Source organism: Malus sylvestris, chromosome 14, assembly GCF_916048215.2.
Source record: "Malus sylvestris chromosome 14, drMalSylv7.2, whole genome shotgun sequence".
Lineage (NCBI taxonomy): Eukaryota > Viridiplantae > Streptophyta > Magnoliopsida > Rosales > Rosaceae > Malus > Malus sylvestris.
In genome coordinates, this window is record NC_062273.1 from 10771905 (window position 1) to 10799038 (window position 27134).

The 27134-nt window shown below is 38.3% G+C and overlaps 1 protein-coding gene and 1 long non-coding RNA gene across 5 annotated transcripts; both read right to left on the minus strand.

Annotated features, from left to right (window-relative positions):
- Positions 1-1670: 1670 nt before the first annotated feature.
- LOC126600017 (uncharacterized) lies at positions 1671-13672 on the minus strand. 4 transcript variants are annotated; one of them, XR_007615338.1, is made up of 4 exons: positions 13491-13672; positions 13334-13400; positions 13137-13231; positions 1671-1837 (listed from the first exon to the last, which is right to left on the minus strand). It is a non-coding gene; the product is annotated as an uncharacterized LOC126600017 (long non-coding RNA). The 4 variants fall into 4 exon arrangements; XR_007615337.1 differs by lacking the exon at positions 1671-1837 and adding an exon at positions 1967-5689; XR_007615336.1 differs by lacking the exon at positions 1671-1837 and adding an exon at positions 12422-12803.
- Positions 13673-18192: 4520 nt separating this feature from the next.
- Positions 18193-24066, minus strand: LOC126600016 (uncharacterized). Its single transcript, XM_050266515.1, has 2 exons — positions 23354-24066; positions 18193-18311 (listed from the first exon to the last, which is right to left on the minus strand). Exons 1-2 carry the CDS (start codon positions 24057-24059, stop codon positions 18193-18195), a joined length of 825 nt encoding a protein of 274 aa, XP_050122472.1. The 5' UTR covers positions 24060-24066.
- Between the last annotated feature and the right edge of the window lie 3068 nt (positions 24067-27134).

The following is a 27134-nucleotide window of genomic DNA, read 5'->3' on the forward strand; positions in this document are numbered from 1 at the left end:
GTTCGTGATGTCTCGATATGCGTGCTAGGGAGTCGTAGCGCGGACCTCAAGTGAGTGGGTCCTTTCCTTTCTATCGTATATATATGATTGATAATTCCACAATGTTTATAAATTGATTATTGCTTATGATTACTGTGAATTCTTTGAAGTAATTATTGTTGAACTATGAATGGCTTGATCTCGTTTGAGGTTACATAGGTAGTCTAACAAGACAGTTAGATGCAGCCATAAAATAACCCGAATTTAACATGGTACTTGATTTCTTTAAGGAAAGAAGTTATGATGGTTAACAGCATAGAGATTAATCGTGATTTTATTTTGGCCTATTACCGAGTTTAGTTCCTATTCAGAATTTTGGGACGTTAAAGTGGTTGTGCCAAATAACGCTGCGGACGCCCAGTTAAGTTTCAGGTGAGTACATGTTGATGATAGTGATTGCAGTGTGTATGGTTATGTTGAGATGTAATTATAGCTCATTATCCTGCACCTCGGTGTTAGTGTTTCGCCCGAGGACAGGGCCCAGCCTTCACGTGATCGTTTACCTCCCGCACCACACGCTCACCTTGGATCCAAGGTAGGTTCTAGTCTGTCGTACAGACCACATTAGGTGGTTCCGACTCGTAGGTGACTTGCTATACTTTGCACAGCCTTCACGTGATCGTAGCACTTGAGCGTATTTATTTACACCTAGCCTGTCGTACAGACCACTTTAAGTGGTTCTGACTCGTGTGCAGGAATTGGTAAATGAGCTATATAAGTAACTTCGACTTATGTGCTAACATTGATTGATGAGATATGGGTAAGTCGTACAGGTCACTATAGGTGAATCCAACTTACGTGCTAGCATTAATTGATGAGATATGGGTAAGTTGTACATGTCACTATAGGTGACTCCGACTTATGTGCTAGTATTGATTGATGAGATATGGGTAAGTCGTACAGGTCACTATAGGTGACTCCGACTTATATGTTAGCATTGATTGATGAGATATGGGTAAGTCGTACATGCCACTATAGGTGACTCCGACTTATGTGCTAGCATTAATTGATGAGATATGGGTAAGTCGTACATGCCACTATAGGTGACTCCGACTTATGTGCTAGCATTGATTGATGAGACATGAGTGTGGTCGTATAGGTCATACTAGGTGACTCCAACTTGCGTACTAGTATGGATTATTAAGCACCTGATTATTTATATTGCTAATGAGATACTGGTAGTGGTACTTCTGGATTTACCGTTAGTATACGTTTGATTTCATACTTCTACGTAGTATAATTTTCTGGAGACTATACGGATTTTACAGCGAGAGGTTACTACCTTTGATAATTGAAATGATTTTGAAAATCTTGGTTTGCCCACTCACACTTTCTATTTTGCACCCCTCCTGGTTCTAGTAGCAAAGTTTCGTATCGACGAGGACTTGTGGCACTCCCACTTCAGGTGGCTCCTTATGATGGTATGATTACTATCTTACCTCATTGTACTTTTAGCTTTAAATTTATTCACATTTTACACATTATCACATTCTATGACTTCATCACTTTTCAGGTATCGGCCAACACAGATCGATTCGGAGTTCTAGTGAACATTCCGGATCAGGATGTGTGTTAATTTCACTAATCCCGAGTCCGTGGCATGACATATGGTATAATGAAATAATTGTAGATGATTTCATGCTACCGAATTTGCAAACGGAGCTCAAACGCCTAAAGACGCCAAGTAAGCAAAACAGCAATTAAGGACAAAAAAGTTTTTTTTTTCTCTCCAATTTCAGCTATGAAGTGTTTATTTATAACTTGGTACATAATGAGGGAGGTCTCACTTGCAACATTCCTGAGAAAATAGGGTAAAATTGGATATTACTTCTCACTAAAAGAGACTATATGTAAATATTCGGGAAAAAATCTCGGCCTCTAAAACATTGAACTTTTTTATAAAACCAAACTTTAGTAAACATAGAGAAAAGGTCTAAACAAGCCTTATACTCTGCAAAATTAGGCAAATTCAAATAGCTGACACTTCAAAGAATTTTGAAACTATGACTCAGGACACCATAGTGTGTCGGTTCATCAGTAAAATACAAAGGGATTTCAGTAAGTGACCACAAAACAATCATGATAAAAACGCCAATTACATGCCACTTGTACAATCAATTTCCCTTTACATGCTATTTATGAAAGCATTTCATCCGAGGACAATACAGAATCCATCTTGCAATCGATAAAAAATAGATATCACCTTGTCATGCATTCTTTCAGTCCACTTTCCTTCTTCATATTAGGGAAAAATGTGTACATTATTTTAACCTTTTTTACGTACAGGGGGCAAATTAACTCATTAGATTGTTAATGGGTATCCATTAAGACCCATTTAATTTGATATCACCATAATATAGAGGTGAGATTGGTAATGGTAATGATGATGTAAGGTGAAATCAAAGTAAACGGGTTTTAATAGGTACCCATTAACAACCCAATGGGTTGATTTCCCATCTCTAAGTAAATATCCATTTATACTTCATTCAACACAACCATAATCTAGTTACATGCACAACGATATAGACAGTATAAATATCGAAAGAACCTTTTAATAAGAAGTTAGGCAAGGAACATAGAAATTTCAAAGCTAATATACAATCCTAGATAGATTTTATCGTTTTTATGAATTAAAGCGAAAGAGTGCTATCCGACAGAAAAAGTTTTTTCGTGATGCTAGCATTTCTATCGCTTCTCTTATCCGACATTATGATCATTTCCTGTCAAATTTTACTTAGTATCCGATGAGAATTTGTTTTTCTTGTTGTTTTTAAAAACGCCACTAATGGATAGTTTCATAGTAGTGATTATTTTCTCTTAAACGGTCGCTACAGAGAAAAACAATAACTACCTCTTTCTCTTCCTTCGAAAAAGGTCCCTCACTCCTTCCTTGACCCTCGGATGGGTGGTGGTTCTAGCTTTCCTTCATGCTCACTTTTCTCATGTTTTCTAGGGTATTTTAGTGATAAGAGCATATTTATGCGACTTTATTATCTTATTTCCTTGCATTTACTTAGTTAATTTCCATTTATTACACTAATTTAAGTTATTTTTGTATTATTGTAGGTCCAATTGGTAAAGAGGACAATAATTAGTCAAATGAAGCAATTTGGAGCAGTTTTGGAATTGGATTGGATAACAGACATCAATAACATATGGGCTGGAACATGTGCTAAAATCTAGAGAAATTAAAGTTGAGGCTTGGAAGGCAAGGAATTACACAAGAAAGAGAAATCCTAGTTGGAGAGAAGTTGTTACTTGTTTTGAAGTCCAAATAAAGAATCTAAGACGAATCTAGCTTGTTAGAATACCAGAAACAGAATGAGAAAGGAATTGAGATATCTAGCATGATTTGGAGGTGCCCAATAAGGCAAAAAACGTGCAAAATAAAGGTTAAGTTGCTGGGATCACTTTGGAATATCTTGTAGCCTCTTTTACCCTATAAAAACTTGCATTTTTGCCACTTTTACATGCCCTTTTTACTCTAGGTGAATTACCCAATTCTGATTACCTATTTTTACTCTCTTTTCATTTACTCTAAAGAAAACCCTAGCCGTGGCCTATATATAACTCTAGGTGAATTACCCAATTCTGATTACCTATTTTTCCTTTCTTTTCATTCACTCTAAAGAAAACCCTAGCCATGGCCTATATATATATGAAGTGTTTTGCAACATTGAAAAGGTGTGCCACGACTACCATTCATTCATTGAAGTTGTTGGAATTTTCAGAGTTATTTCTCTCTTTGTTTTAAGTTTCAATGTTTATTTTAGATTGCTTTTCAGTTATAGTGAACATGTGTAACTAAATTTCTTTTTAGCTAGAAGTGAATTCGAAGCCATAATCATATGTTTTATATAAATTGATTACATCCAGTTATTGTTTCATAAAACATGAATGTGATTTACTTATCTACTTTATAGAAAACTTATTATTGTATGTTTATTAAGGACGCATACTTAGTTTGCATGCAGAGATTTGATTTTAGAATATAAAAAAATTTCACCTAAACGTTATGACCTTATATTTGTAAGTAGTAAAAGTCACTAGTCATGATTGAGTTAAGTAAATTCTTGGCAGGAGTATCATGCTTTTCATAGTTACAAATGTTTTGTCAATACTTACGATTTTCACATAACTTAATGATCTTCAAGATGTATCTCTATCATGCTTTTCATAGTTAGGGAACTTGAGAAAAATAATTTGGTTGCGTCGCTGAGTCAAATTCAATGAATTTAGAAAAATCTGAGAGTTAATTAGTGTTGTACACAGTTAATTTGGGACACTGTCATTCATAATTTATATGAAGAATAACTGAAAATCAATTTGTATGCATATGATTCATGTGTGGAGAAGAATCATTTAACTATCATTTCATCCATATTTCATTCAGAACTCAATTTACTTGCTGCCATTTACTTTTTGTTTTTATTAAATTTGTACAAAATCCTCCAATCATTGTTTTGTTGTTAGTTTAACTTAGTTTTCAATTTTATAAGTTTAATTTGTGTTGATCAGCATTCCTTCTAATCCTCGTAATAGAACGATCTCTACTTACTTGTACTACGATTGCATAATTTATAAAGTTTAATTTGTGTGTTAGTTTCTACCACATCATTTGGAAGGGGAGAATCAGAAACAAGTTTGGCCTAAAAACCCCTTTTAAAAACCTTCCATCTGCTGTTTGAAACCACATCATTTTTCCACTCACGTTATATTCTCATCTCGTATAAAAAGTTTAAACATAAAAGCATTATTTTTTCACCTACCTATATTTTAAAAATGTCCTTACATTAATTCTATTTTTCAAAAAATTAGAATAAATTAAGTTAGTACTACGGTCTAATGATATTTCTTTTCACTTGTAAGTGAAATGTCTTAGATTCGATTATCACCAAAGACGAATTTGAGGCACATTATTGTTAGCCTATTGTGAGATTAAACCTACCCCCTCTCCCTTAATGTAGATAATATCATTTGTTAAAAAAAAAAAAAATAAATTAAAAAGTAATGCTAAGGAGACTAAATTTTTAAACCAAGTTTTGCAAACCAAATGATGTGGATATTGATGATTGCATTATTACTTAAGTGTTGATTAACGTGCTTATTTCTTATTAGTAACACCTCATTTCATTTGTAAATTTGGTTTAAAAATTTCTCCCAGAAATTATCCTAAATTAAAAGTTGATTATTTTTATTAGAGAATCCATCCAACAGAGAAATTTTTAATTATGAAAGGAACACGGATGATACACCATGTGTTTTTATATAAGTGGTGTGAAATTTTACTTTTTAAGTTATTAACTTTTTAACACACATTTCCCATCATTTGCATAATAACACGTGATGTACCATTTCGTATTCCGGTCACACTGAAAAATCTTTCTATCGAACTTCACCAACACACAACAGCCCTTTTCCCAAATACCTTAGGCCTAAGACCACCCTCTAGATCCCAGCCGCTCCAACCTCCACCCCACCTAGAAATCCCAGTCGCAGAACCACATCCCCAAAACCTTAGGCCTAATACAATCACATAAAAATATATTTATTTTCGATGTCCAAACTGTTCACACTACCATTTAGTAGTTCACTCTTCTTTCATTTTTGTTTTTGTGTAGATGAGGATGTACATTTTTCCTCAAGTAATCTGTTCAAGATAAGTACATTGGTTAGGTTTCTGAATCATGGGAGCCTTTAATTGGCTTATAAAAATGCTCATTTTTCATATGAGAAGAACAACCAGTTTAGAGTTTCGAAAGATAAATAAAAATTCCAATTCTTACCAAGAAAAAAAGAGCCAAAGAAATACAGTGGGGTTTGAGGAGAGACGAAGTAGATTTTTGTGAATTTTTGTGAATTTTTGTGAATAATATTGGAAATCAACATAGTAGATGCACTTATAATTCTTGTCTCCCAAATCCACATATTTCTTAACATTTTCTTTTGAAAAAATGTGAAAAGGGGAGGAAAAAAATCAACCTATTAGTAACAGAGTAATAAATACATAATCAACTCAAAGAAATTGTAGGTTAAAAAGATAATTTACCTTTTTTGTTTCTCTGAAAATAGGCTCGACCTTTACTAATTTGATTCGGACTATCAAACATAACGACATCGACACTTGTTTGAACTATGTTTTATACTTGTTAAACACACATTGTCAACAATTTTTGGTCTTTTGTTCTTAGGTTCAAAGCCTGGTTTATCACAAACTTTTAAGCCACTGGAAGAACCAACAATATGGTCTTTTTGTATCATTTTATGGAGTTTGCTATCTCTAGATCTTCTTAACATGGTTGAAAAAAGTTCAAACTCCAAACAAATAATTCACCGGGGACCCTAAAAAAAGTCATTATTAAATATTTAACAATAGCTAATCTATAACCAACAAAACAAACACATAAAAGTCAAATATTAAAACTATCATGCAAAAACCAAAACCAAATTCAGCAAACCGTAATTAACTATCTTGTGCAATTGAAACTACACTGGAAAATGTTAAATCCTTAGGCAGACATGTAATCCAAAATGAAGAGAAATTTGAAAGAATTGAGTCTTACCTGACCAATGATAAAACAAAAGGCGTACAAATAAGGTTTGAAATTGGATTTGAACTATGACAGCTATAGAATACATTTTGAGTCATCCAATTCAAATTGCAAACAAATGGCTAAATTTTCAAACATGCAATCCAAGAACTAAGATTGTCCCAACAGATTATTCAAAAATTAATTCCTAAAGAGTATGGTAAAGTTGTAAATAAGTAGATTACAACATTTAAAAAAGCTCAAAGGGAAATAGTTGGGCCTTCAGGTCACTACGCTCAATCTCTATCTGAGGCAACACTCTTAAGTATCAAAAGAATTCCACTATAATTATAGGACGCATTTGTTACAAATATAAGTATCAAACCATGCATTTTGTTATATTTGGATGTTTGGCTTCCCAATATAAGGAAAGGTCATTTGTCTATTTAATAATTGTTGCAATTGTAGCTATACTATATGTCATAAGCTTAGTCCTACCAAGCAATAAATTGATGTCTAAGAAGGAAAAAGAAAATATATACACATAAATCGAATTTAAAATTTTCCATCACACCTAAATTGTAATTAAATAAAGTAAATACACAGTATCATATCGCAATCACAAAAGCAAGGATTTTATAACGCCACAATATGTAACTACTCTGCACAGTTTTTAAAAAATGAGTATAAGACTAACCCTTACTTTATAGAGCACCTATGAATCAGTTCCAAAATGGGATACACAAAATCTAAAATAGCACCTACCCAAAGTTATAAAAAAAAAAAAAAAAAAACTAATTAAATAACAATTAGACAAGAACAACAAAATGCGACAAAAAACAAAATGAAAACACCAAAATCATATCACGGTTAAGAATCTGTAATTTATTTGAAATGAAGGAAAGCTTATTTATTGATATCCCCGATAAGCTACAAATATGTACATATACATGAGTCAAAATAAACACACAAGAGGGAGCCTTCACAAAGGTTGCTTAGGAGAAGTCTCAGTAGTCGGTAGAGCCCCAGAAAGAGAAGGCACCGGAGGGGGATCATTTGGAGCCTCAGTACTGGACAGAACCCTAGAAGGAGGAGGCATCAGAGGTTGATCATTTGGAGCTTCATTACGCGGTACAGCCCCAGAAGACGAAGGCAATAAATGCCTTTGGAACAAACCCACAAATCTCTGATGATCAAGTAAAACCTGACCATCAGTTTCCTTCATCTGGTCAAGCTTCATCTTCATGTTTGTAGCATAGTCATGTGCGAGCCGGTGCAACTGTTTATTCTCATGCTTGAGCCCTCTAATCTCCTGTTTGAGACTCATCACTTCAGCCGCCAATGATTCAACTTGGCGGGTTCGAGCAAATAGGCGTTGGGCCATATTAGACACAGAACCTGCACACTGAACACTGAGAGCCAGCGAATCCTTAACAGCTAACTCATCAGACCGTTTGGAAAGTAGTCTGTTATCTTTGGGAGTGAGAAGGTTCCTGGCCATCACCGCAGCGGTCATATCATTCTTCATCACGGAATCCCCAACGGTAAGAGGACCAGTAAGGGAGACGAAGGATGGGCGCCATATGTTGTCTGGAGAAGGCGGGGCTGCCTCTTCAACAAGGTTCAAGTCAAAACGACGGTCGGAGGGGCCAGACATTTTCAAAGGTGTTGAAGAGAGAAGAGGTCGGACAAATCAAGATCTTAGAAGTGCAAGAATGAAGCTTCTACTGGTGGAGATTCAAGTGTGCTTTGGAACTTAATGCCAGCCCCTATAAAAATCTGCACTCGACGGAGCTTCAAAAATCGAAGAGGCGCCTGCTCAGAAATCGAAGAGGCGTTTGCTTTCTCAAAAGCTGGGCTGCTTAGAGATCACGAGGGTTGATCTCAGAAATCGAAGAGGCGTTTGCTTTCTCAAAAGTTGGGCTGCTCAAAGACCTCGAAGGCTGATCTCAGAAATCGAAGAGGCGCTCGCTTTCTCAAAAGCTGGGCTCCCCAGAGACCACGAGGGCCGATCTCAGAAATCGAAGAGGCACCTACTTTTCCAGCCTTGTCAGCACCTGTCACACGCACACTCAGCTTTGCGGAAATTATGGGCAGTCTGTCGAAGACTTCTGGGGAAGTAGAAAACACATGAATCTTACTGTTCAATCACCCACTTCCCACACGCAACAATAGCTCATGGGTACCACAGATAACTTTGCCAAAGTTCTCTGCCAAAGTTGAGCACGTGAAGCTTGCAGCTCCCACTACATCGCTCTGACCAAGAAGGGTAAAAGAATAGCAAAGAAACAGCACTAACAAAGTTTATACCCATAAATTTTGAAGGTCTAGCTACCATATTATTACCCACAAGGGTAAAGGAATAGTACCACTGCTGGATAATTGGAAAGTCCCTGTGTGTCAACCTCTGTGCTTCGTGGCAAGGTAGACTAGCAAACATGCCCAACCTTTACTCACATTCGAGAAAACACTCCCAATAAGATTGCTTGCTCCAAAATCGAAGAGGCACCGCCCTCCGAATCTCGAGAGCCAGACTCCCAACATGACTACTTTCTTAAAAATCGAAGAGAGGGTAAAGGAACAGTACCATTGTTGGATAATTGGAAAGTCCCTGTGTGTCAACCTCTGTGCTTCGTGGCAAGGTAGACTAGCAAACATGCTCAACCTTTACTCACATTCGAGAAAATACTCCTAACAAGATTGCTTGCTCCAAAATCGAAGAGGCACCGCCCTCCGAATCTCGAGAGCCAGACTCCCAATATGATTACTTTCTCAAAAATCGAAGAGACACTGCTCCCCGAATCTTCGAGAGCTAGACCCCCAGCATGATTGCTTTCTCAAAAATCGATGAGGCATCGTTCTCCGAATCAATCGAAGAGGCGCTCGCTTTCTCAAAAGCTGGGCTGCTTAGAGACCACGAGGGCCGATCTCAGAAATCGAAGAGGCACCTACTTTTCTAGCCTTGTCAGCACCTGTTACACGCACACTCAGCTTTGCAGAAATTATGGGCATTCTGTCGAAGACTTCTGGTGAAGTAGAAAGCACATGAATCTTACTGTTCAATCACCCACTTCCCACACGCAACAATAGCTCATGGGTACCACAGATAATTTTGCCAAAGTTCTCTGCCAAAGTTGAGCACGTGAAGCTTGCAACTCCCACTACATCGCTCTGACCAAGAAAGGTAAAAGAATAGCAAAGAAACAGCACTAACAAAGTTTAGACACATAAATTTTGAAGGTCTAGCTACCATATTATTACCCATAAGGGTAAAGGAACAGTACCACTGCTGGATAATTGGAAAGTCCCTGTTTGTCAACCTATGTGCTTCGTGGCAAGGTAGACTAGCAAACATGCCCAACCTTTACTCACATTCGAGAAAACACTCCCAACAAGATTGCTTGCTCCAAAATCGAAGAGACACCGTCCTCCGAATCTCGAGAGCCAGACTCCCAACATGACTACTTTCTCAAAATCGAAGAGAGGGTAAAGGAACAGTACCATTGCTGGATAATTGGAAAGTCCCTGTGTGTCAACCTTTGTGCTTCGTGGCAAGGTAGACTAGCAAACATGCCCAACCTTTACTCACATTCGAGACAACACTCCCATCAGATTGCTTGCTCCAAAATCGAAGAGGCACCGCCCTCCGAATCTCGAGAGCCAAACTCCCAACATGATTACTTTCTCAAAAATCGAAGAGACACTGCTCTCCGAATCTCGAGAGCCAGACCCCCAGCATGATTGCTTTCTCAAAAATCGAAGAGGCATCGTTCTCCGAATCTCGAGAGCCAGATACCACAGACCACTTTTTCAAAGTGCTCTGACAGAGTTAAAACATGTGAAACTGGCAGCTCCCACTACCGTGCTATGACCAAGCAGGGTAAAGGAATAACATTACTACTTCTTAGGGAGACTCCTATATATGTCGACCTCCATCCCCAACAGACAGGCAGACCTGCAAAAATGCTCAACCCTTCATCATATCTGAGAGGGCACTCCCAACGAAGCCTTTCGAAATATTCAGCTTTCCTTCCCCCCGATAATACCTCTGCAAACAAGCTATACTAGAGCAAGAATATCTCATATCATCAGGGTTAAAAGCAAGAGTATCCCATATCATGCTTTTTCCCTGTCTTTTCCTTTGGCCTTGTTTTTACCTGCAAGACAAGGAGAAAGAGAGCAATCAGTCAGCACTTGGAATCAAGCTTCCAGCCAGGAACTGACTGCCTGGAACCCCTTACCTGATTACTTACCTGGCATTGCTCTCGAGTACTCATCTTCAACATCTTATATTTCCAGGGAAGATTCCGCATCTGCTTGAGGAACAGATAGGGCAAGTGCGAAGGATACAAGGAAGCATGTGGAGACAAGCGTACCAGCACACGTGCCGATACATCCATTACGCTGTCAAAAGCAAAAGTATCCCATATCAGCAGGGTGGAACGTACTCTAGATTTGATGGACTTGTTTTGACCCTCAAATTCTTCAGTCGGCCTTATACTCTGGAGGAAACCAGAAAACCCTCCAGCTCAGTTCAAGAATAAGCCTGTGGAAAGTTACTTCTTCAAAAGCAAAAGTATCTCATATCATCTCTTCTCATTTTTCTTCTCTTTATCCTTCATGCTGCTGCAAGATGGGGAGAAGGTGAACAATCAGTCGGAGCTCTGATTGCTTACCTTGTCTGTCACCTCTTTCAGCAGACCCCCTAGCTCGGCGACTTGGGGGACTCCTACTACATGGTTTGTATCGCGCTTGACCAAGCCTGAAACTACAAGTAAGCTTCAAGTGAAATTGATACATTACCTTGTGCATCTCCACCAGTTAAAGATACCACCCCTGGATGGAGGAAGAGTACTTCCAGAGAAGATGCCACATCTACCTATGAGACAGATAAGGCAAGTCAAGACGACACCACACTCCGATACTTAGAAGTTTCGTGATTACGAGATCATTCTCCCACAATATTTCCTAATGTCATTTGTACTAAATCATTCACTTGTACTCACTAAAGGAGAGCTTGAACCTATGTACTTGTGTAAACCCTTCACAATTAATGAGAACTCTTCTATTCCGTGGACGTAGCCAATCTGGGTGAACCACGTACATCTTGTGTTTGCTTTCCTATCTCTATCCATTTATATACTTATCCACGCTAATGACCGGAGCAATCTAGCGAAGATCACAAAAAGCGACCGTTTTCGCTACCTAGGATCTATCTTGCAAGAGAACGGAGAATTAGATGGAGATCTCAACCATAGAATACGAGCTGGATGGATGAAGTGTAAGAATGCATCCGGCGTGTTGTGTGACCGTCGTAGGCCACTGAAGCTCAAGGGAAAATTTTATAGGACGGCAATAAGGCCAGCGATGTTGTATGACACAGAATGTTGGGCGGTGAAGCATCAACACGTACACAAAATGGGTGTAGCGGAGATGAGGATGCTTCGTGGGATGTGTGGGCACACGAGAAAGGATAAGATTGGGAATGAGGATATCCGAGGTAAAGTAGGAGTAGCCGAAATTGTAGGAAAGATGAGAGAAAATCGGCTCCGGTGATTTGGACATGTGCAAAGAAGGCCGAATGACGCTCCGGTTCGAAGATGTGACTACGGGACAGAGGTTCAGGGCCGAAGGGGTAGAGGAAGACCTAGGAAAACTTTGGAAGAGACTCTAAGAAAAGACAGTACTTGGATCTAACGGAGGACATGACACAAAACAGAGCGCAATGGCGTTCTAGGATTCATATAGCCGACCCCACTTAGTGGGAAAAGGCTTTGTTGTTGTTGTTGTTGTAGGGATCTATTAATACAAATATGTCACACTCCAATACTAAAAAACCAACCAAAATCATATCACGGTTAAGAATCTGTAATTTATTAGAATTAGGGATCTATTAATACAAATATGTCACACTCCAATACTAATTTTTTTATTTGGCCAAAAACTATAAAAAAACTGAAGATACCAAATTAAAAAGAGTAGGTAAATGAAGAACATTCACACCCACACTTATCAATACACACATAAATTTCAATTTTGAATCGTTTGGGCTTCCAAAAAAATGAACAGAAATGCAAAAGAAGATGAACAAATTGAAGCAAAGTTATATGTACTGGGCAATCAAGACTCACCTGAAATTGCTATCATGCTATGTTCCACGGAATACCTTACAATTAACAGCATGTTTACAAAGGTTTTGAAAGGCTTAGATTCAACTTTCAAATATGTAAGACCCTGAGCTCCAAAACCAAAACAAACCCAATTGCAATTTTAGTTCACTAACCCCATTGAATAAAATTTAATTCTATAAAAAAACAGAAAATTAAACAACCCAAAAATCAAAACAACCCAGTTGTAGTTTTAGCTCACTAATCCGATGGATAAATTGACGCCGATTTCAATTTGAAGACATGAAATTAACAAGCTAGAAGAGCAATCCAAAAACCCAACCAATTAACCAAAAAATACCACTTGCACTTTTAGCTTAGCCTTCTGATAGAATCAGATCTATCATCAAATTTCAATCAGAAAATAGAAAATTAAGAACAACCCAGAATTTCCACTCACCTGCTGTGAAACTCGTCCCTGTTGAGCAATAGTAGGAACGGGTAAACTGGGTGATATATACAACCGATTAAAACACTCAACTTTAGCTGTTTCAGCTACATAACAGAAAAAGAAAAGAATTTAATTCAACTATAATTAAGTAATTTGGTTTAAGATTAATCAAAAAGCTTGGAAATTTCAGCTGTAAAAAATCACACCTCAGGCTGCAAATCCACAAAGTCTGCGAAATCAGAATCCAAAATGCAATCTTCAGTCTTCTGGCCTCTGTTGCAAAAAATTAATCCCACAATCCCCAAAAAATTAAAAACTTGAAGATAAATTCCAAAAATTCAAAATTATATGCGAGAGAGAGACCTTGTTGATACTCGGGCTTAGAGTGAAGAGTTCTCGAATTGGGAGCAGCGGAGTTCTGTTACAAATTTTTCGAAGAAAATTTCCATGGATGAAGGGTGATCGCGATTTTTCGGCTGGAGGAAATGAGGTTTTAAGATTTTTGGAATTTTGAGTGAATAGATGGTGTGGCTGGTTGTGAGCAAGGAAGAAAATATCGGTAATATCGGAAATATCGGTAGTCCGAAAACACGGAAATATCGATGGAAATATCGGTAAAATATCGATATCGATAAAAATTACATGGAAACCACGGAAATTGTAAGAAAAACTTGGAAATTTTTATTGAAACTTTGTAGGATGTTTATTTAGTCAATTATCTATTAATTTATCACAAAAAATTGGAAGGAAATGCATTGCATGATGGATTTAACATTATCAAGTTGATTATATAGCGATCTGACAAATATTGTGAGTGTAGAAAATATGTAGTAATTAATGAAAGAAGTCTAAACACACCATAATCATTTATATATAATGAATTAGTACAATATTTTACACTTTAGTACCACATAGAGTTCCTATGAGGTTCAAAATTTTCACTATCTTCATCATATCTATGTGTAGAATGAGTGTATTGTGAAGAGTAGTTATCAAATGATAAATCCCCAAAATAGTTTTGCATGTAATTGTTAATATGCCATCCATATGGATCCGAGATTGGTTGAGGTTGTCCATAAGAAAAATCATTTGAAGATTGAGGCTGGGATTGTTTCCATGAGTCGCTCGATTCCATCCCAACAGGAATGAGATATGAAGGGTAGGGAAACGGTTGGTTATGAGTATAACCATAGTTACTACTTCCCAATCCAACAGAGTCTAAAGTTCTAGATAACGAGTCATTTTCTTGACTTGACAAAATCCCCTTGCCTATTTCTCTGCGAGTATAGTCCTTCCCTATGGCACCAATTCCTGGTCCTGCCCGCCTACTGCCATGGTCATCATCCTGTGTTGCATGCGTGAAGTTTGCCTCACGAGTGAAGGGGCTCATATATCCGGGAGGTGGTGGTCCATAATAGTTTCCATATCCACCACCACTACCTCCAGCTCCACTATGTCCTTTATCATTCCCACCTCAGGTGGTAGGTGAGTCTCCTGATCTTGTACTAGAGCTATCATTAGTATCAGCACGATGTTGTGGTTGTGTAGGATTGGAAGAAGGTGGAATTCCAGTGTTTCTTGGTCTTGGGTGCAAAAGTTCTTCGAAAGAGTCAGAGCTGCTAGATCCCACCTCCTCCTCTAATACTCTTTCTACATTTATCCCTTCATTACGTGCTTCTTCAGCAACTCTGGGAGCTGGGTTGCCTTCATCATCATCTAAATGAAGAGGTCTAATCCATTGAAAAAGTTGGTTACCCTCCGTATCATCATCTTCACCAAAAATATCAAACACATCTAGTGGGTCACCACGGTCGACATGATCGATTTCTGCTTCCTTATCTCGAATTTGAAGCTTCATGTTGTAGTAGCAATAAACTAATTTTTCCAAGCTACTATGAGCCAACTTATTTCTTTGCTTTGTGTGTATGAGTGCAAATGTGCTCCAATTTCTTTCACAAGCAGATGAGGAAGCTGTTTGTGATAATACTTTTATTGCTAACTTTCTCACAGTTGGTGCATCGGTCCCATACATGATCCACCATTAAGCTACAATGAAAAATAATGTTGATAAGCCTAATAACTCCAACAAATTCTATTATAAACTTATAGTGAAATATGTTTATACTCACTAGGAGACATATTTGTTCGAGCAGCAACTGATGTTGGTTCTCCAAATGTTCTTCTTGCATCTTTAAACCATGTTAGCTGAATACAATAAATTGTGTTAGTTTAATCCAACAAAGTAATTATTATAATTTAAGTAATTGTGTACCTCATTTCCAAATTGGCCAACTGCTGGTGATGCAGGGTCTAATTTAGAGTATACATTATGTACAGCACGTATAAGGTTACCATCATCTCCAACATCGGGTCTGTATTGGTATCGGGGATTCAAATAATATGTTGTTCAAAGAAACACATACTCTAATAAGAGAAATAATACTTATGCAACTAAAGAAATGAATTGCAAATTATGACATAATTTATACCTGCTGCATGCAAATCGTGGTATAATGTTTTATACCATCGGTCTTCAATTATTTTTATGACCCACCTTGCACCATGTTTTCTTTCCAATTCATCCTTCACTACACGCATCAACTCATATACTGCCCCCATAGTAGGATACACTTCTGTGTCAACGATCCGTAAAACTTTGTAAAGAGGTTCAAACACTTGACACACATGTTCTGTTTGAGTCCAAAAAGCATGATCAAGCACTATACTTTCCACCATACGACCTGTATTTGAGCGGCTGAAATTGTGGTTGGCCCAATCGTCACTAGTGAATAGTTGCTTCAACCCTGCTTTCTTCTTGAGTAGGCTGTTTAATGCAATATAGTTGGTGGCGAATTGAGTGGTAGCTGGACGAATAATTTCTCCTTTGCAAAATTCACGCATCTTTGCCAACAACCAACCGTGATTGTAAATATAATTTGTGATCGTTCTAGCTCTTTTGACCACAGTAGCAACATTCTCTCTCTTCCCCATTGCCTCAAACATGAGATCAATACAATGTGCTGCACATGATGTCCAAAACACATTATGATGCTTCATTAACTTTTTTCCAGCTTTGACAAATGCAGAACCGTTGTCGGTCACGACTTGGACAACATTATGCTCTCCCACCTCCATGATTACATCCCTCAATAATTTGTAAATATACTTGTAATTCTTTATATGGTCTGAAGCATCAACAGACTTCAAAAAAATTGTCTTTCCCTTGGAGTATACCATGAAGTTGATGATAGATAATCTGGTTGGGCCGGTCCATCCGTCACACATGATTGTGCAACCATTAGTTTCCCACTTTGACCTCAACTTGTTAACATACTCGCCAATGTCTTTATACTCCATATCCAAATATTTGTTTCTTATCTCATAGGGAGTGGGAGGTTGTACTCCAACACCGGCCTGTTGATATCCCACTACCATATTTTTGAAATGATGTGATGATGCCTTCGCAGCAGGGACATTTTCATAGATAAAGAACTTGCTAATTAGACGCCCCATTCCCTCCTTCACATTACCTCCCTTGAAATAACTCCAAACACTCTTTTGACGTGCGTTGGATGACTTATATAAACTTGGGGCTATTGGTGGTGTTGGTTGTGATTCTCTAAGACTGCCTCCCCGTCTCATTTGTGCACCACCACTTGTCCCGGAACCTTGTCCCCTATTAGGAATTTTATGAAGGTGTTCTCTTTCCCATGCTGACTGTTTGGAGGCACGTAATGCTTGTTTCAAACTGCGTCGTTCTTCAGGTCCCATGTCATCATCACATTCGTCCTCATCGTCATCATCATCACTGTCAACCGCTTGGCCATAGACTTCTCCCCGTAGCCCAGCTCGAATATTTTCCATTCCCTGTGTTATCTTTTCCTTTTGCTGTTTTTTATTTTTTAATAATGTGCTGATGAATGCCTTCACTTCTGGGGGGACATTATCGCATCGTTGGACATTTTTTGATGGATCTAATCCACTAAGATGATACTTCAGTCGTGTCACTCTGCCACTCTTCATTACCCGACCACAATATTTGCAAATTGTGCCATGTTTGTTTCCGTCTATTGGGTCTCCATGTTCCCAAGCTGGATCACGTTTACTGGACATCTTAAACGTACCTATATTTATTTTTCATGAAAATTAGACAATTATTTTTTGATAAAATAAGAGAACCTATATAATAAAGTTATTCTACAGAAGAATTAAATACAAAGTAAAGAAAATGATTGTAAAAATTTAAGTAATTATACAAATAATATGGAATAATAAAACCTAATATTAATGAATAATAATCCAATTTGATAATAATTCAATTTAATGAATAATAATCCAATTTGATAAAAAAAAAATCCTAATATAAAACATAGTGATGAATAATAATCCAATTTGATAATAATCTAATTTAATGAATAATAATCCAATTTGATAATAATCCAATTTAAGGAATAATCCACCAATTTGATAATAATCCAATTTAATGAATAATCCACCAATTTGATAAAAAAATAATCCTAATATAAAACATGGTGATGAAAAATAATCCAATTTGATAATAATCCAATATAATGAATAATAATCCAATTTGATAATAATCCAATTTAATGAATAATCCACCAATTTGATAATAATCCAATTTAATGAATAATCCACCAATTTGATAAAAAAATAATCCTAATATAAAACATGGTGATGAATAATAATCCAATTTGATAATAATCTAATATAATGAATAATAATCCAATTTGATAATAATCCAATTTAATGAATAATCCACCAATTTGATAAAAAAAAAATCCTAATATAAAACATGGTGATGAATAATAATCCAATTTGATAATAATCCAATTTAATGAATAATAATCCAATTTGATAATAATCCAATTTAATGAATAATCCACCAATTTGATAAAAAAAAATCCTAATATAAAACATAGTGATGAATAATAATCCAATTTGATAATAATCCAATTTAATGAATAATAATCCAATTTGATAATAATCCAATTTAATGAATAATAATCCACAACAACAACAACAACAACAACAAAGCCTTTTCCCACTAAGTGGGGTCGGCTATATGAATCCTAGAACGCCATTGCGCTCGGTTTTGTGTCATGTCCTCCGTTAGATCCAAGTACTCTAAGTCTTTTCTTAGAATCTCTTCCAAAGTTTTCCTAGGTCTTCCTCTACCCCTTCGGCCCTGAACCTCTGTCCCGTAGTCACATCTTCGAACCGGAGCGTCAGTCGGCCTTCTTTGCAAATGTCCAAATCACCAGAGCCGATTTTCTCTCATCTTTCCTACAATTTCGGCTACTCCTACTGTACCTCGGATATCCTCATTCCCAATCTTATCCTTTCTCGTGTGCCCACACATCCCACGAAGCATCCTCATCTCCGCTACACCCATTTTGTGTACGTGTTGATGCTTTACCACCCAACATTCTCTGCCATACAACATCGCTGGCCTTATTGCCGTCCTATAAAATTTTCCCTTGAGCTTCAGTGGCCTACGACGGTCACACAACACGCCGGATGCACTCTTTCCATCCAGCTCGTATTCTATGGTTGAGATCTCCATCTAATTCTCCGTTCTCTTGCAAGATAGATCATAGGTAACGAAAACGGTCGCTTTTTGTTATCTTCGCTAGATTGCTCCGGTCATTAGTGTGGATAAGTATATAAATGGATAGAGATAGGAAAGCAAACACAAGATGTACGTGGTTCACCCAGATTGGCTACGTCCACGGAATAGAAGAGTTCTCATTAATTGTGAAGGGTTTACACAAGTACATAGGTTCAAGCTCTCCTTTAGTGAGTACGAGTGAATGATTTAGTATAAATGACATTAGGAAATATTGTGGGAGAATGATCTCGTAATCACGAAACTTCTAAGTATCGGAGTGTGGTGTCGTCTTGACTTGCCTTATCTGTCTCATAGGTAGATGTGGCATCTTCTCTGGAAGTACTCTTCCTCCATCCAGGGGTGGTATCTTTAACTGGTGGAGATGCACAAGGTAATGTATCAATTTCACTTGAAGCTTACTTGTAGTTTCAGGCTTGGTCAAGCGCGATACAAACCATGTAGTAGGAGTCCCCCAAGTCGCCGAGCTAGGGGGTCTGCTGAAAGAGGTGACAGACAAGGTAAGCAATCAGAGCTCCGACTGATTGTTCACCTTCTCCCCATCTTGCAGCAGCATGAAGGATAAAGAGAGGAAAAATGAGAAGAGATGATATGAGATACTTTTGCTTTTGAAGAAGTAACTTTCCACAGGCTTATTCTTGAACTGAGCTGGAGGGTTTTCTGGTTTCCTCCAGAGTATAAGGCCGACTGAAGAATTTGAGGGTCAAAACAAGTCCATCAAATCTAGAGTACGTTCCACCCTGCTGATATGGGATACTTTTGCTTTTGACAGAGTAATGGATGTATCGGCACGTGTGCTGTTACGCTTGTCTCCACATGCTTCCTTGTATCCTTCGCACTTGCCCTATCTGTTCCTCAAGCAGATGCGGAATCTTCCCTGGAAACATAAGATGTTGAAGATGAGTACTCGAGAGCAATGCCAGGTAAGTAATCAGGTAAGGGGTTCCAGGCAGTCAGTTCCTGGCTGGAAGCTTGATTCCAAGTGCTGACTGATTGCTCTCTTTCTCCTTGTCTTGCAGGTAAAAACAAGGCCAAAAGAAAAAACAGGGAAAAAGCATGATATGGGATACTCTTGCTTTTAACCCTGATGATATGAGATATTCTTGCTCTAGTATAGCTTGTTTGCAGAGGTATTATCGGGGGGAAAGAAAGCTGAATATTTCGAAAGGCTTTGTTGGGAGTGCCCTCTCAGATATGATGAAGGGTTGAGCATTTTTGCAGGTCTGCCTGTCCGTTGGGGATGGAGGTCGACATATATAGGAGTCTCCCTAACAACAAGTAGTAATGCTATTCCTTTACCCTGCTTGGTCATAGCACGGTAGTGGGAGCTGCCAGTTTCACATGTTTTAACTCTGTCAGAGCACTTTGAAAAAGTGGTCTGTGGTATCTGGCTCTCGAGATTCGGAGAACGATGCCTCTTCGATTTTTGAGAAAGCAATCATGTTGGGGGTCTGACTCTCGAGATTCGGAGAGCAGTGTCTCTTCGATTTTTGAGGAAGTAATCATGTTGGGAGTCTGGCTCTCGAGATTCGGAGGGCGGTGCCTCTTCGATTTTGGAGCAAGCAATCTTGTTGGGAGTGTTGTCTCGAATGTGAGTAAAGGTTGGACATGTTTGCTAGTCTACCTTGCCACGAAGCACAAAGGTTGACACATAGGGACTTTCCAATTATCCAGCAATGGTACTGTTCCTTTACCCTCTCTTCGATTTTGAGAAAGTAGTCATGTTGGGAGTCTGGCTCTCGAGATTCGGAGGACGGTGCCTCTTCGATTTTGGAGCAAGCAATCTTGTTGGGACTGTTTTCTCGAATGTGAGTAAAGGTTGGGCATGTTTGCTAGTCTACCTTGCCACGAAGCACAGAGGTTGACACACAGGAACTTTCCAATTATCCAGCAGTGGTACTGTTCCTTTACCCTTGTGGGTAATAATATGGTAGCTAGACCTTCAAAATTTATGTGTCTAAACTTTGTTAGTGCTGTTTCTTTGCTATTCTTTTACCTTTCTTGGTCAGAGCGATGTAGTGGGAGCTGCAAGCTTCACGTGCTCAACTTTGGCAGAGAACTTTGGCAAAGTGATCTGTGGTACCCATGAGTTATTGTTGCGTGTGGGAAGTGGGTGATTGAACAGTAAGATTCATGTGCTTTCTACTTCACCAGAAGTCTTCGACAGAATGCCCATAATTTCTGCAAAGCTGAGTGTGCGTGTGACAGGTGCTGACAAGGCTAGAAAAGTAGGTGCCTCTTTGATTTCTGAGATCGGCCCTCGTGGTCTCTGAGCAGCCCAGCTTTTGAGAAAGCGAGCGCCTCTTCGATTGATTCGGAGAACGGTGCCTCACCGATTTTTGAGAAAGCAATCATGCTGGGGGTCTGGCTCTCGAGATTCGGGGAGCAGTGTCTCTTCGATTTTTGAGAAAGTAATCATGTTGGGAGAGTGGCTCTCGAGATTCGGAGGGCGGTGCCTCTTCGATTTTGGAGCAAGCAATCTTGTTGGGAGTGTTTTCTCGAATGTGAGTAAAGGTTGGGCATGTTTGCTAGTCTACCTTGCCACGAAGCACAGAGGTTGACACACAGGGACTTTCCAATTATCCAGCAATGGTACTGTTCCTTTACCCTCTCTTCGATTTTTAAGAAAGTAGTCATGTTGGGAGTCTGGCTCTTTAGATTCGGAGGACGGTGCCTCTTCGATTTTGGAGCAAGCAATCTTATTGGGAGTGTTTTCTCGAATGTGAGTAAAGGTTGGGCATGTTTGCTAGTCTACCTTGCCACGAAGCACAGAGGTTGACATACATGGACTTTCCAATTATCCAGCAGTGGTACTGTTCCTTTACCCTTGTGGGTAATAATATGGTAGCTAGACCTTCAAAATTTATGGGTCTAAACTTTGTTAGTGCTGTTTCTTTGCTATTCTTTTACCCTTCTTGGTCAGAGCGATGTAGTGGGAGCTGCAAGCTTCACGTGCTCAACTTTGGCAGAGAACTTTGGCAAAGTTATCTGTGGTACCCATGAGCTATTGTTGCGTGTGGGAAGTGGGTGATTGAACAGTAAGATTCATGTGTTTTCTACTTCCCCAGAAGTCTTTGACAGAATGCCCATAATTTCCGCAAAGCTGAGTGTGCGTGTGACAGGTGCTGACAAGGCTGGAAAAGTAGGTGCCTCTTCGATTTCTGAGATCGGCCCTCGTGGTCTCTAGGGAGCCCAGCTTTTGAGAAAGCGAGCGCCTCTTCGATTTCTGAGATCGGCCTTCGTGGTCTTTGAGCAGCCCAACTTTTGAGAAAGCAAACGGCTCTTCGATTTCTGAGATCAACCCTCGTGATCTCTAAGCAGCCCAGCTTTTGAGAAAGCAAACGCCTCTTCGATTTCTGAGCAGGCGCCTCTTTGATTTCTGAAGCTCCGTCGAGTGCAGATTTTTATAGGGGCTGGCATTAAGTTCCAAAGCACACTTGAATCTCCACCAGTAGAAGCTTCATTCTTGCACTTCTAAGATCTTGATTTGTCCGACCTCTTCTCTCTTCAACACCTTTGAAAATGTCCGGCCCCTCCGACCGTCGTTTTGACTTGAACCTTGTTGAAGAGGCAGCCCCGCCTTCTCCAGACAACATATGGCGCCCATCCTTCGTCTCCCCAACTGGTCCTCTTACCGTTGGGGATTCCGTGATGAAGAATGATATGACCGCTGCGGTGGTGGCCAGGAACCTTCTCACTCCCAAAGATAACAGACTACTTTCCAAACGGTCTGATGAGTTAGCTGTTAAGGATTCGCTGGCTCTCAGTGTTCAGTGTGCAGGTTCTGTGTCTAATATGGCACAACGCCTATTTGCTCGAACCCGCCAAGTTGAATCATTGGCGGCTGAAGTGATGAGTCTCAAACAGGAGATTAGAGGGCTCAAGCATGAGAATAAACAGTTGCACCGGCTCGCACATGACTATGCTACAAACATGAAGAGGAAGCTTGACCAGATGAAGGAAACTGATGGTCAGGTTTTACTTGATCATCAGAGATTTGTGGGTTTGTTCCAAAGGCATTTATTGCCTTCGTCTTCTGGGGCTGTACCGCGTAATGAAGCTCCAAATGATCAACCTCTGATGCCTCCTCCTTCTAGGGTTCTGTCCAGTACTGAGGCTCCAAATGATCCCCCTCCGGTGCCTTCTCTTTCTGGGGCTCTACCGACTGCTGAGACTTCTCCTAAGCAACCTTTGTGAAGGCTCCCTCTTGTGTGTTTATTTTGACTCATGTATATGTACATATTTGTAGCTTATCGGGGATATCAATAAATAAGCTTTCCTTCATTTCAACGTATTGTGTTAAATACACCAAAGCCTTCTTCGCTAAGTTCTTTGAATTTTCTTTTGTTGAAGCTTGTATGTTGAAGCTTTCTAAGTGGAGCATGTAGGTTGGGGTAGTGTTCCCTTAATTTCCCGAGTGAGGAAAACTTCTTGGTTGGAGACTTGGAAAATCCAAGTCACTGAGTGGGATCGGCTATATGAATCTTAGAACGCCATTGTGCTCGATCCTGTGTCATGTCCTTCGTTAGATCCAAGTACTCTAAGTCTTTTCTTAGAGTCTCTTCCAAAGTTTTCCTAGGTCTTCCTCTACCCCTTCGGCCCTGAACCTCTGTCCCATAGTCGCATCTTCTAATCGGAGCGTCAGTAGGCCTTCTTTGCACATGTCCAAACCACCGTAACCGATTTTCTCTCATCTTTCCTTCAATTTCGGCTACTCCTACTTTACCCCGGATATCCTCATTCCTAATCTTATCCTTTCTCGTGTGCCCACACATCCAACGAAGCATCCTCATCTCCGCTACACCCATTTTGTGTACGTGTTGATGTTTCACCGCCCAACATTCTGTGCCATACAGCATTGCCGGCCTTATTGCCGTCCTATAAAATTTTCCCTTGAGCTTCAGTGGCATACGGCGGTCACACAACACGCCGGATGCACTCTTCCACTTCATCCATCCAGCTTGTATTCTATGGTTGAGATCTCCATCTAATTCTCCGTTCTTTTGCAAGATAGATCCTAGGTAACGAAAACGGTCGCTCTTTGGTATTTCTTGATCTCCGATCCTCACCCCTAACTCGTTTTGGCCTCCATTTGCACTGAACTTGCACTCCATATATTCTGTCTTTGATCGGCTGAGGCGAAGACCTTTAGATTCCAACACTTCTCTCCAAAGGTTAAGCTTTGCATTTACCCCTTCCTGAGTTTCATCTATCAACACTATATCGTCTGCGAAAAGCATACACCAAGGAATATCATCTTGAATATGTCCTGTTAACTCATCCATTACCAACGCAAACCAATTTGATAAAAAAATAATCCTAATATAAAACATGGTGATGAATAATAATCCAATTTGATAATAATCCAATATAATGAATAATAATCCAATTTGATAATAATCCAATTTAATGAATAATCCACCAATTTGATAATAAAAAATCCTAATATAAAACATGGTGATGAATAATAATCCAATTTGATAATAATCCAATTTAATGAATAATAATCCAATTTGATAATAATCCAATTTAATGAATAATCCACCAATTTGATAAAAAAATAATCCTAATATAAAACATGGTGATGAATAATAATCCAATTTGATAATAATCCAATTTAATGAATAATCCACCAATTTGATAATAATCCAATTTAATGAATAATAATCCAATTTGATAAAAAAATAATCCTAATATAAAACATAGTGATGAATAATAATCCAATTTGATAATAATCCAATTTAATGAATAATAATCCAATTTGATAATAATCCAATTTAATGAATAATCCACCAATTTGATAAAAAAATAATCCTAATATAAAAGAATAATAATCCAATTTGATAATAAAAAAAAACTAATATTAATGAATAATAATCCAATTTGATAATGAAAATGGTAAGGGAAATAAAATAATAAATAATATTAAACATATTAAAATGATCCTAGGGAATAATTATACAACATTACTTAATTACTTAAAAAAATTAACATGTAATGGTTAACATTACTTAATTACTTACAAAAATTAACATGCAAGTATTAATTACTTAAAAAGATTAACATACGAGTCCACAAAAATTTATTTGTTGTTGTATAAATTACAATAATATAAATTTAAGTTTGTAAACTTACCTTAAATATGGAACCCTTTGTGTTCAAGCTTTGGAATGGATCTGGAATGACTTTGAAAATGGTAAGGGAAATAAAATAATAAATAACATTAAACATATTAAAATTATCCTAGGGAATAATTATACAACATTACTTAATTACTTTAAAAAATTAACATGTAATTGTTAACATTACTTAATTACTTACAAAAATTAACATGCAAGTATTAATTACTTAAAAAAATTAACATACGAGTCCACACAAATTTATTTGTTGTTGTATAAATTACAATAATATAAATTTAAGTTTGTAAACTTACCTTAAATATGGAACCCTTTGTGTTAAAGCTTTGGAATGGATCTGGAATGGTTTTGAAAATGGTATGGGAAGAAGAAGAAACGAAAATTCTGTGAATGCCTCTGATACTCCACCTTTGATAAGGTGAAAGAATGTAAGTATATAACAGACATTGACACACTGACACTGTTTTGCATGTGAAAGAATCTTACTGACTGTCACACGATTTCATTATGAAAGCAGTATTATTTGTTGTCCATGCTCTGAAATTGCAAAAAGTTATTTGGATCATTGTATCAGAGAGCTAGAGATAGGTTTTGAATTATTTGGATCATTGGATCTTTTTTTTTTCTTACACGCCACCACACAGACAGTAAAAAACAGTGAAGAACTCACACTCCACCACACACACACTTCGAGACCCCCCACACCACACCACACACGCACACCACACACGGAGCTCAGAGAGTCTCGATCATTCCTTCCTTTCTCGAATCGTCTCAATCTCTCTCTTCTCTCTCTGAGTCTTCGTTCTCAGTCTTCTCCCTCCCTTCCCCCTTCTCCAGTTCTTCCACACACACACACATACTCATCTCTTGAATCTCGATCCATCTCTCGATCCTCCTCGTCCGTGTCTCCCTCTACTCCTCCCATCTCACCCGCCCTAAACCCAGCCGTCGACACCACTCGATAACCGCCTTCTAAACCACCTTGTTCCATGGAGATGGATCGGAATTCATCGTAGTCCCAGCCGTCGACACCACTGAGGAGCACGACGTTGTCCCAGCCGTCTTGGATTCGTGAGGAAGACGACGTTCCCAGGCTCCTACTTCTCTTCTTCTCGGCTTTTAATTTTAATTTTTGTACAGATTTCAATTTTTCTGCATGTTGCTTGATTTTTGTACTGAAATCGATTTTAGGGATTTAGGAATTAGGGATTCAGTTCATTTGCTTTGATTTCGAATTTGGGGATTTAGGGATTCGGTTAATTTGCTCTGGCGTTCTTCTCGGCTTGTAAATTACAATTTTTGTACAGATTGCGATTTTTCTGCATGTTGCTTGATTTTTGTACTGAAATCGATTTTAGGGATTTAGGAATTAGGGATTCAGTTCATTTGCTTTGAAATCGAATTTGGGGATTTAGGGATTCGGTTAATTTGCTCCGGCGTTCTTCTCGGCTTGTAAATTACAATTTTGTACAGATTGCGATTTTTCTGCATGTTGATTTTTGTACTGAAATCGATTTTAGGGATTTAGGAATTAGGGATTCAGTTCATTTGCTTTGAATTAGAATTTGGGGATTTAGGGATTCGGCTTTGTACTGAAACCCTATTTGCTTCGGCTTTGTTCTCCGATTTAGCCGATACAAAATATCACGATAGTTTCGAAAATATCGCGATATTATCGATAATATCGCGATATTTTTCCAAAAACAAGTTGGATAGTTAATAAAATATCGGGGTTAAAAAAAACGATAATATCGGCGATATTATCGATATTTTCTTCACTGGTTGCGAGACAGAGAAAGAGAAGTCTATGGAAAATAGGGGTATTGTCATCCCCTTCAGATAGAAAAAGATGATGCAGAAGAGTCCAAAAGGAGGCAGAATGTCTGCCCTCTGTTTGTTTGGATGCCCTTCTCATCTTCTTCTATTTTATGCGATCACTTAAATTATGTTAACATTTTATATTAATTTTTTTTATAGAAATAATAAGACAAAAAATAATAAAAATATAAAATATTAACGTAGCTTAACCGTGATCGCACAAATAATAGAGAATGGGAAGGGCACCCAAACAGGGTATTGTCATCCCCTTCAGATAGAAAAAGATGATGCAGAAGAGTCCAAAAAGGAGGCAGAATGTCTGCCCTACTGTTTGTTTGGATGCCGTTCTCATCTTCTTTTATTTTATGCGATCACGGTTAAGTTACGTTAACATTTTATATT

Excerpts from the sequence above, each read along its gene's own strand:
- LOC126600016 (XM_050266515.1), bottom strand. The coding sequence starts at position 24,059 with ATGGATGAGTTAACAGGACATATTCAAGATGATATTCCTTGGTGTATG. Across the intron at positions 18,312-23,353 it reads CCGAAGGGGTAGAGGAAGAC|CTAGGAAAACTTTGGAAGAG; the intron begins CTAGGAAAACTT and ends GTAGAGGAAGAC.